This window comes from Salmo salar, chromosome ssa13 (assembly GCF_905237065.1).
Source record: "Salmo salar chromosome ssa13, Ssal_v3.1, whole genome shotgun sequence".
In the NCBI taxonomy this organism is placed as follows: Eukaryota; Metazoa; Chordata; class Actinopteri; order Salmoniformes; family Salmonidae; genus Salmo; species Salmo salar.
In genome coordinates, this window is record NC_059454.1 from 4,124,555 (window position 1) to 4,136,848 (window position 12,294).

A 12,294-nucleotide genomic window follows, 5' to 3' on the forward strand; every position below is an offset into this window, starting at 1 on the left:
CAACAACAACATTAACACAACAACAACAACATTATCACAACAACAACATTAACACAACAACAACAACAACATTAACACAACAACGTTATTAACACAACAACAATGTTATTAACACAACAACAACGTTATTAACACAACAACAACAACATTATTAACACAACAACAACATTATTAACACAACAACAACATTATTAACACAACAACAACATTATTAACACACAACAACATTATTAGCTCAACAACGACACCATTATTAACACAACAGCAACAACATTATTAACCCAACAACAACAACAACATTATTAACACAACAACAACAACATTATCACAACAACAACAACCTTATTAACACAACAACAACACTATTAACACAACAACAACAACATTATTAACACAACAACATTATTGACTCAACCTGCAACACAACAACAACGTTATTGACTCAACCCTGCAACACAACAACATGAACATTTCCTATGCTTGTTGCCAATATAAAAAACGTCTCACCTTCTATTACGAACGTCTGGATGACAAAATACAACACCAAGATGAGCACTGTTATAGCTGACATCACCAGGCCTAGACAGAGAGAGACAGAAAGAACGATGTGTGACCATGTAACTTTATGACGATGTTATGTGAAATAAGAGGCCATACTAATTTAATTGACTGTATAACTTTATGACACTGTAATGTTACATAAGGCCATACTAATTTAATTGACGAGCAAAAAAAAATAGAAGAAATATCCACCAAAAATAAAATGACTCCAAATTCAGAGGTCAAATGAGGGGGGTTATATTTGTCCTGTTCCACATATGTTCAAGTGTGTGACCTGTAAAAGTGTGTGGTATGAACTGGAAAAGTTTTTTGTTGTTGAATATCCCACCCCCCTAAAACACGCTCAGAGAGAGTAGGGTCACGTCCAGGGATCAGCCATTATTGACGGTGACCCTGGAGAAATTTGGATGCAGTGCTTTGCTCAAGGGCACATTGGCAGATTTGATAGCAAGTGGCTTGTTCTGGTCTCTATAGTGTTTTTCTTTTTTTCTTGTAATGAACTGCTTTTCTTCTTGTTTACACAGAGTGCCCCAGGACCTGACTTTTCGGAATTGTTGTTTGTGCCTCACCACCTCTTCCCCCTTCAAGAACATCTTGGCATCCACAGTGGACAGACGTCTGGGCATCCACAGTGGACAGACGTCTGGGCATCCACAGTAGACAGACATCTGGGCATCCACAGTGGACAGACTTCTGGGCATCCACAGTGGACAGACTTCTGGGCATCCACAGTGGACAGATGTCTGGGCATCCACAGTGGACAGACGTCTGGACAGACGTCTCTCCACTGTGTATGTCCAGATACCTGGTGATATTGACTGTCTTCTTGGAACAGCTCTGAACCACATACTGTATAAAACATTTCTCATCCCAAATGCATTGGACAGCTTTCAGTTCTTGTCTAGACAGTTTGTTTTTGGTATTCAAGCACCTTGTTTTCTCACATTCAACACAGTTGATGGTTTTTCTCACCTTGACACTGAGCATGACAGCACTTCTCTTCACAATCTATGTTTTCTGTTATAGAGATCCTTGTCAGTGGTGTCCAAGTTGTATAGAACATCACATTTCTGGTACTCATGTCTGACTGTTGTCAATGTTGGATGAGGCACAAACCTTAATTTCTTGAATTGCTATTCTGGCAGATATAGAGGATTAATGCAGTACCAGCGTGGATCATCCTCTTCACATTTCTTGATCTGTACCATGTATTGTGACATCTTGAAATGTCTGTCCTGGAAAACAACCCTGTCAGGAAAACAACCTCTCACTCAATGTCAACAAAACATCAGACTGTTAAACAGCCATCACTAACACAGAGAGGCTGCTGGCGCCGACGGAGATGGCAGCATCGTGACTAGCTCTTAGGAAACTATGCAGTATTTAGTTTTTTTATGTACTATTTTTTTTTACATTATTAGCTCAGGAAATGTTTTGTGTCATTACATACAGCCGGGAAGAAATATTGGATATTAGAGCGGCGGTAACTCACCAGAACTACCAGCATTACGAACAGGAATACGACTTCCATGGAGCAGATCCTTTGTTCACTCTCCCCGGAGCAATTCAACTTCTTCCAGAGGCCGACTCAAAACCTCGCCGGCAGAGGAGAGGCACTCGAGTCTGCCTGCTGGTTCGACTTAGGAGGCGCGCACACCACCTACCTCTTTCCGAGTATATTACTCGCTAATGTTCAGTCTTTGGATAACAAAGGATTTCTTTCCAGAGAGACATCAGGGGCTGGAGCATACTTTGATTCACGGAAACATGGCTCTCTCTGGATACTCTGTCGGAGTCGATAAAGCCACCAGGATACTCAGTACATCGTGCAGACAGGAATAAATATCTCTCTGGGAAGTAGAAGGGCGGAGGAGTGTATTTAATGATTAACGACTCATGGTGTAATCCTAGGAACATACAGGAACTCAAGTCATTTTGTTCACCCTACCTAGAATACCTGCCAACCGTTTTATCTCCCAAGAGAAATCTCCTCCGTCATTGCCACGGCCATTTACATCCCACCTCAAGCCAAAACCTTGATGGCCCTCGAACTTCACTGGACTTTATACAAACTGGAAACCACACATCCTGAGGCTGCATTTATTTTAGCTGGGGATTTTAACAAAGCAAATCTGAGGACTAGGCTGTCAAAATTCTATTAACATATTGACTGTCCAACTCGCGCTACCAAGACTCTCGAACATTGCTATTCAAACTTCCGGAATGCTTACAAGGCCCTCCCCTGTCCTCCTTTCGGCAAATCTGATCACGGATCCATCTTGCTCCTACCGTCCTATAGGCAGAAACTCAAACAGGAAGTGCCCGTGCTTCGTACTATTCAACGCTGGTCTGACCAATCGGAATCCACGCTTTAGGATTGTTTTGATCACATGGACTGGGATATGTTCCAGGTAGCGTGCAAAAATAGTCTAGATGTATACACGGACACGGTGACTGAGTTCTTAAGGAAGTGTATAGGAGATGTAGTACCCACTGTAGTACTCACCAATACCTTACCTGCCACCCTAGACTCACTTCAATTTGCTTACCGCCCCAATAGATCCACAGACGATGCAACCGCCATCACTCTGCACACTGCCCTATCCCATCTGGACAAGAGAAATACCTATGTAAGAATGCTGTTTATTGACTTCAACACCATAGTACCCTCCAAGCTCATCATTAAGCTTGAGGCCCGGGGTCCGAATCCCGCCCTTTGCTACTGGGTCTTGGACTTCCTGACGGGCCACCCCCAGGTGGTGAAGGAAGGAAATATCATGAATGCGTGGCCATACATGCCTCCAAGTTAATCATCAAGTTTGCAGATGACACAACACTAGTAGGCTTGATTACTAACGATGACGAGACAGCCTACAGAGCTGTCTCAGCATCAACAAAACAAAGGAGATGATTGTGGACTTCAGGAATCAGCAGAGGAAGCACCCCCCTATCTACATCGACGGGACCATAGTGGAGAAGGTGGAAAGCTTCAAATTCCATGGCCTACACATCACTGACAAACTGAAATGGACCACGCACACAGACAGTGTGGTGAAGAAGGCGCAACAGAGCCTCTTCAACCTCAGGAGGCTAAAGAAATGTGTCACCTAAAACCCTCACACATTTGTATATAGTCTTAATTCGTTCCTCCTTAGATTTGTGTGTGTTGGGTATATATTGTGTAATTTGTTAGATTTTACTTGTTAGATATTACTCCACTGTCGGAGCTAGAAGCACAAACATTTCGGTACACCCGCAAAAATCACATGTATGTGACCAATAACATTTATTTTATTTGCTGCCTATATACAGACTTGAAATTATTGGCCACACTAACACATGGATCACTAATCACTTTATTAATGCCACTTTAAGAATGATGTTTACATATCTTGCATTACTCATCCCATATTTTATACCATCTATTGCATCTACCCTGTGCCGCTCGGTCATTGCACATCCATATATTTACATGTATATATTCTTATTCCATCCTTTTACTTAGATTTGTGTGTATTAGGTAGTTGTTGTGGAATTGTCAGATTACATGTTACATATTGCTGCACTGTCGGAACTAGAAGCACAAGCATTTTGCAACACTCGCGGTAACATCTGCTAACCATGTGTAAATCTGATTTGATTTGGAATCACTTGTACCGTTCCTTGTCAAGGCCCTTCCTGCTGAGATCATGCATCATGTCAACTTCTATATCAATGATGTTGAATTGTTGCGCGCTACTGACAATTTCACCGTGTGTTGCGGGCTGCTGTTCCTTTCCACTTAAGTCAGTCAAACCGGCCACTCACAAGAGCTGCAACAGGATTTAGACTCTTTTCAAAGGTCTCTTTCAGGTCTGGGTTTTTTGGTTGTTGTTTCACCTAGGCTCATTATGGTGCTACACTTTTTCACATGCTTTCCCTTTAGATTTTTTCCCATCTTCTCCATGGCCAGGGCAGTTCCCAGCAGCCCTAAGTTTAGGCAGGGTTGTCCCAGCTGTCACCTGGTGCTGTTCTACAGGCGATAAAAATGTCAAGATGCATGCTTGAACAGAACCATCGGTGGTTCTGTGGTCTGGTCCACCATCAGATTGAATGAAAATTTAATTTGTTGAGAGAGACTCCATCTTCACTGTAGTTCCCTCCAATTACATTCTGTAATTGAATTTTTGTCGTCCCCCCCCCCAATTTTATAATTGTAATGTGATACAAAACGAGGCAACGCTGTGCTTTAGGACCATGCGGACACATCCAAAAGGTCGGGTAGGCTGTTTGGAGTATATATATATACACTGCTCCAAAAAATAAAGGGAACACTTAAACAACACATCCTAGATCTGAATGAAAGAAATAATCTTATTAAATACTTTTTTCTTTACATAGTTGAATGTGCTGACAACAAAATCACACAAAAATAATCAATGGAAATCCAATTTATCAACCCATGGAGGTCTGGATTTGGAGTCACACTCAAAATTAAAGTGGAAAACCACACTACAGGCTGATCCAACTTTGATGTAATGTCCTTAAAACAAGTCAAAATGAGGCTCAGTAGTGTGTGTGGCCTCCACGTGCCTGTATGACCTCCCTACAACGCCTGGGCATGCTCCTGATGAGGTGGCGGATGGTCTCCTGAGGGATCTCCTCCCAGACCTGGACTAAAGCATCCGCCAACTCCTGGACAGTCTGTGGTGCAACGTGGCGTTGGTGGATGGAGCGAGACATGATGTCCCAGATGTGCTCAATTGGATTCAGGTCTGGGGAACGGGCGGGCCAGTCCATAGCATCAATGCCTTCCCCTTTCAGGAACTGCTGACACACTCCAGCCACATGAGGTCTAGCATTGTCTTGCATTAGGAGGAACCCAGGGCCAACCGCACCAGCATATGGTCTCACAAGGGGTCTGAGGATCTCATCTCGGTACCTAATGGCAGTCAGGCTACCTCTGGCGAGCACATGGAGGGCTGTGCGGCCCCCCAAAGAAATGCCACCCCACACCATGACTGACCCACCGCCAAACCGGTCATGCTGGAGGATGTTGCAGGCAGCAGAATGTTCTCCACGGCGTCTCCAGACTCTGTCACGTCTGTCACATGTGCTCAGTGTGAACCTGCTTTCATCTGTGAAGAGCACAGGGCGCTAGTGGCAAATTTGCCAATCTTGGTGTTCTCTGGCAAATGCCAAACGTCCTGCATGGTGTTGGGCTGTAAGCACAACCCCCACCTGTGGACACATGCACATTTGTGGCCTGCTGGAGGTCATTTTGCAGGGCTCTGGCAGTGCTCCTCCTGCTCCTCCTTGCACAAAGGCGGAGGTAGCGGTCCTGCTGCTGGGTTGTTGCCCTCCTACGGCCTCCTCCACGTCTCCTGATGTACTGGCCTGTCTCCTGGTAGCGCCTCCATGCTCTGGACACTACGCTGACAGATACAGCAAACCTTCTTGCCACAGCTCGCATTGATGTGCCATCCTGGATGAGCTGCACTACCTGAGCCGCTTGTGTGGGTTGTAGACTCCGTCTCATGTTACCACTAGAGTGAAAGCACCGCCAGCATTCAAAAGTGACCAAAACATCAGCCAGGAAGCATAGGAACTGAGAAGTGGTCTGTGGTCCCCACCTGCAGAACCACTCCTTTATTGGGGGTGTCTTGCTAATTGCCTATAATTTCCACCTGTTGTCTATTCCATCTGCACAACAGCATGTGAAATTTATTGTCAATCAGTGTTGCTTCCTAAGTGGACAGTTTGATTTCACAGAAGTGTGATTGACTTGGAGTTACATTGTGTTGTTTAAGTGTTCCCTTTATTTTTTTGAGCAGTATATATATATATATAACTGGGGGGGGGACAGATATATATATATATATATGTCCCCCCCCAGTTCTAAAACCAAAGTTGCGCCCCTGTCTAAAGATGCTGAGATTTTCAACAGTGTGTCAAAGAAGGCTGGAAAACCTTGTCCATGACATACACTTTCTCTTTATAGAATGACCCAGATGGAGATGCTGGGATGTCTGGGATCAACATCATAGATGGTACAAGTCCACTGAAGCTGCTAGAACTGCCCCAGCCATATGAGCAATGCTTAGACGACTGCCTCTGTTACAGGTACCTAAAGGCTGACCAGGTTCTCCGACAGGAATGATTGCTTTATCATCCACACTTTCATACTCCTGCTGCAACAAGCAGGCAAACTGTTTCATGTAGTTCCACTGTACTGCAACAAACTTTGATTCTTGATGTCCCTTCCTGATCACCAAAGACTGGACCATGAACTTGAGGTCAAACCTTCCTGTGTACTGGAGAGCAGACTTAGACCATTGATTCTTGGGTGTAAACTGCAGTCGCAGCCACTGTGTTGATGGGATTTTAGATTCTGGTGGAAGCCGCTTTTCCACCATGTCACCCAAAACCTCAACAGAAATGTCAAAAGTTAAGAACGAGTACTCTCCATGTCTGCAACTGTTGACCTGAGCTGTCTATTCATCAACATACTTCTGTACTTCATCCCAAAAGGGCTGGAATGAGGATTGTGGTTTGCCATTCAGCTTCCTTAAATCCATGATCAGGTCTGGGTCATCACCATCAAGGAGGAACAAGGAGACTCTCTGGGTCATCACCATCAAGGAGGAACAAGGAGACTCTCTGGGTCATCACCATCAAGGAGGAACAAGGAGACTCTCTGGGTCATCACCATCAAGGAGGAACAAGGAGACTCTCTGGGTCATCACCATCAAGGAGGAACAAGGAGACTCTCTGGGTCATCACCATCAAGGAGGAACAAGGAGACTCTGTCATCAAGCAGGCCCTGTTCAGCATCATCTGTCAGTAACTGCTGTTCACTTTGGCAGGATGTGCGTATTTGTCAAGGAATGCTTTTTGCTCTAGTGTTGCATGTTGGTTATTTATTTATTTAATCGGTGTGAAGATGACAGAAGCTTGCCTGGATTCATGAAGCCGTCGCTATCTAACAGAAGCTTGCCTGGTTTCATGAAGCCATCGCTATCAGACAGAAGCATGCCTGGTTTCATGAAGCCGTCACTATCTAAAAGAAGCTTGCCTGGTCTCATGAAGCCATCGCTATCTGACAGAAGCTTGCCTTGCCTCATGAAGCCATCGCTATCTGACAGAATCTTGCCTGATCTCATGAAGCCATCTCTATCTGACAGAAGCTTGCCTGGTCTCATGAAGCCATCACTATCTGACAGAAGCTTGCCTGATCTCATAAAGCCATCGCTATCTGACAGAAGCTTGCCTGATCTCATGAAGCCATCGCTATCAGACAGAAGCTTGCCTGGTTTCATGAAGCCATCGCTATCAGACAGAAGCTTGCCTGGTCTCATGAAGCCATCGCTATCAGACAGAAGCTTGCCTGGTCTCATGACGTCATCGCTATCTGACAGAAGCTTGCCTGGTCTCATGAAGCCATCGCTATCAGACAGAAGCTTGCCTGGTCTCATGAAGCCATCGCTATCAGACAGAAGCTTGCCTGGTCTCATGAAGCCATCGCTATCAGACAGAAGCTTGCCTGGTCTCATGAAGCCATCGCTATCAGACAGAAGCTTGCCTGGTCTCATGAAGCCATCGCTATCAGACAGAAGCTTGCCTGGTTTCATGAAGCCATCGCTATCAGACAGAAGCTTGCCTGGTCTCATTAAGCCATCGCTATCAGACAGAAGCTTGCCTGGTCTCATGAAGCCATCGCTATCTGACAGAAGCTTGCCTGGTCTCATGAAGCCATCGCTATCAGACAGAAGCTTGCCTGGTCTCATGAAGCCATCGCTATCAGACAGAAGCTTGCCTGATCTCATGAAGCCATCGCTATCTGAGGATACCTACCATATGAATGTCAGAGTGCCTAGGTAGTTACCACAGGCATACTTGTAGAAAGTAAAAGTCAATGGAAGTTTCAAGTTGTCAATCCATTTCCTCCGCTGGGATGTGTCTTCAGGAGAAGAGTCCAGTAGGAAGCAAGGGTGATGTTCGGCCATTTTCTCCAAAGCTTGCAACAGTGTGTTGTACTAGGGGCTTACCAGTCCGCATGACGCTCTCATAAAACGTCCACCTCTGGTGTGTGTTTGGGAGTGGACTGTTGGTGACGTCTGGTCAATGTTTGATTCACCTTCTTCAAGTGGGATGCTGCCATGGACGCGTTTACATGCACCACATCCTCTCTGACATCTCATTTAGTTTGGAATACAGAACAGAGAAACAGGCAGTTTTAACTGAGAGGTTTATAAAACATAAAGCTTTTGGAAATACAGAATAAATGGTGCTGTTTTCCAACATCAAACACAGTGAATCTACAAGGAGTAGTAGCTTCCCATCATCAGATACAATGAATCTACAAGGAGTAGTAGCTTCCCATCATCAGACACAGTGAATCTACAAGGAGTATTATCAGATACAGTGAATCTACAAAGAGTAGTAGCTTCACATCATCAGATACAGTGAATCTACAAGGAGTAGTAGCTTCCCATCATCAGATACAGTGAATCTACAAGGAGTAGTAGCTTCCCATCATCAGACACAGTGAATCTACAAGGAGTAGTAGCTTCCCATCATCAGACACAGTGAATCTACAAGGAGTAGTAGCTTCCCATCATCAGATACAGTGAATCTACAAGGAGTAGTAGTTTCCCATCATCAGATACAGTGAATCTACAAGGAGTAGTAGCTTCCCATCATCAGATACAGTGAATCTACAAGGAGTAGTAGCTTCCCAACATCAGACACAGTGAATCTACAAGGAGTATTATCAGATACAGTGAATCTACAAAGAGTAGTAGCTTCCCATCATCAGAAACAGTGAATCTACAAGGAGTAGTAGCTTCCCATCATCAGACACAATGAATCTACAAGGAGTAGTAGCTTCCCATCATCAGATACAGTGAATCTACAAGGAGTAGTAGCTTCCCAACATCAGACACAGTGAATCTACAAGGAGTAGTAGCTTCCCATCATCAGACACAGTGAATCTACAAGGAGTATTATCAGATACAGTGAATCTACAAAGAGTAGTAGCTTCCCATCATCAGATACAGTGAATCTACAAGGAGTAGTAGCTTCCCATCATCAGATACAGTGAATCTACAAGGAGTAGTAGCTTCCCATCATCAGATACAGTGAATCTACAAGGAGTAGTAGCTTCCCATCATCAGATACAGTGAATCTACAAGGAGTAGTAGCTTCCCATCATCAGATACAGTGAATCTACAAGGAGTAGTAGCTTCCCATCATCAGATACAGTGAATCTACAATGAGTAGTAGCTTCCCATCATCAGATACAGTGAATCTACAAGGAGTAGTAGCTTCCCATCATCAGACACAGTGAATCTACAAGGAGTAGTAGCTTCCCATCATCAGATACAGTGAATCTACAAGGAGTAGTAGTTTCCCATCATCAGATACAGTGAATCTACAAGGAGTAGTAGCTTCCCATCATCAGATACAGTGAATCTACAAGGAGTAGTAGCTTCCCATCATCAGATACAGTGAATCTACAAGGAGTAGTAGCTTCCCATCATCAGACACAATGAATCTACAAGGAGTAGTAGCTTTCCATCATCAGAAACAGTGAATCTACAAGGAGTAGTAGCTTCCCATCATCAGACACAATGAATCTACAAGGAGTAGTAGCTTCCCATCATCAGATACAGTGAATCTACAAGGAGTAGTAGCTTCCCAACATCAGACACAGTGAATCTACAAGGAGTATTATCAGATACAGTGAATCTACAAAGAGTAGTAGCTTCCCATCATCAGAAACAGTGAATCTACAAGGAGTAGTAGCTTCCCATCATCAGACACAATGAATCTACAAGGAGTAGTAGCTTCCCATCATCAGATACAGTGAATCTACAAGGAGTAGTAGCTTCCCAACATCAGACACAGTGAATCTACAAGGAGTAGTAGCTTCCCATCATCAGACACAGTGAATCTACAAGGAGTATTATCAGATACAGTGAATCTACAAAGAGTAGTAGCTTCCCATCATCAGATACAGTGAATCTACAAGGAGTAGTAGCTTCCCATCATCAGATACAGTGAATCTACAAGGAGTAGTAGCTTCCCATCATCAGATACAGTGAATCTACAAGGAGTAGTAGCTTCCCATCATCAGATACAGTGAATCTACAAGGAGTAGTAGCTTCCCATCATCAGATACAGTGAATCTACAAGGAGTAGTAGCTTCCCATCATCAGATACAGTGAATCTACAAGGAGTAGTAGCTTCCCATCATCAGATACAGTGAATCTACAAGGAGTAGTAGCTTCCCATCATCAGATACAGTGAATCTACAAGGAGTAGTAGCTTCCCAACATCAGACACAGTGAATCTACAAGGAGTAGTAGCTTCCCATCATCAGACACAGTGAATCTACAAGGAGTAGTAGCTTCCCATCATCAGACAGAGTGAATCTACAAGGAGTAGTAGCTTCCCATCATCAGATACAGTGAATCTACAAGGAGTAGTAGTTTCCCATCATCAGATACAGTGAATCTACAAGGAGTAGTAGCTTCCCATCATCAGATACAGTAAATCTACAATTAGTAGTAGCTTCCCATCATCAGATACAGTGAATCTACAAGGAGTAGTAGCTTCCCATCATCAGACACAATGAATCTACAAGGAGTAGTAGCTTCCCATCATCAGAAACAGTGAATCTACAAGGAGTAGTAGCTTCACATCATCAGACACAATGAATCTACAAGGAGTAGTAGCTTCCCATCATCAGATACAGTGAATCTACAAGGAGTAGTAGCTTCCCATCATCAGATACAGTGAATCTACAAGGAGTAGTAGCTTCCCAACATCAGACACAGTGAATCTACAAGGAGTAGTAGCTTCCCATCATCAGACACAGTGAATCTACAAGGAGTAGTAGCTTCCAATCATCAGACAGAGTGAATCTACAAGGAGTAGTAGCTTCCCATCATCAGATACAGTGAATCTACAAGGAGTAGTAGCTTCCCATCATCAGACACAGTGAATCTACAAGGAGTAGTAGCTTCCCATCATCAGATACAGTGAATCTACAATTAGTAGTAGCTTCCCATCATCAGATACAGTGAATCTACAAGGAGTAGTAGCTTCCCATCATCAGACACAATGAATCTACAAGGAGTAGTAGCTTCCAATCATCAGACAGAGTGAATCTACAAGGAGTAGTAGCTTCCCATCATCAGATACAGTGAATCTACAAGGAGTAGTAGCTTCCCATCATCAGATACAGTGAATCTACAAGGAGTAGTAGCTTCCCATCATCAGATACAGTAAATCTACAATTAGTAGTAGCTTCCCATCATCAGATACAGTGAATCTACAAGGAGTAGTAGCTTCCCATCATCAGACACAGTGAATCTACAAGGAGTAGTAGCTTCCCATCATCAGAAACAGTGAATCTACAAGGAGTAGTAGCTTCACATCATCAGACACAATGAATCTACAAGGAGTAGTAGCTTCCCATCATCAGATACAGTGAATCTACAAGGAGTAGTAGCTTCCCATCATCAGATACAGTGAATCTACAAGGAGTAGTAGCTTCCCATCATCAGACACAGTGAATCTACAAGGAGTAGTAGCTTCCCATCATCAGACACAGTGAATCTACAAGGAGTAGTAGCTTCCAATCATCAGACAGAGTGAATCTACAAGGAGTAGTAGCTTCCCATCATCAGATACAGTGAATCTACAAGGAGTAGTAGTTTCCCATCATCAGATACAGTGAATCTACAA

General features: G+C 43.7%; 1 protein-coding gene across 1 annotated transcript in view; it reads right to left on the minus strand.

Annotated features, from left to right (window-relative positions):
* The window catches only part of LOC106593269 (plasma membrane calcium-transporting ATPase 3), a 373,049-nt gene that overhangs the window by 227,414 nt on the left and 133,341 nt on the right, over positions 1-12,294 (minus strand). Inside the window, exon 10 of the mRNA XM_045692819.1 lies at positions 508-579. Coding sequence (XP_045548775.1) covers positions 508-579 — 72 coding nt within the window. The remainder of the gene's footprint in view (positions 1-507; positions 580-12,294) is intronic.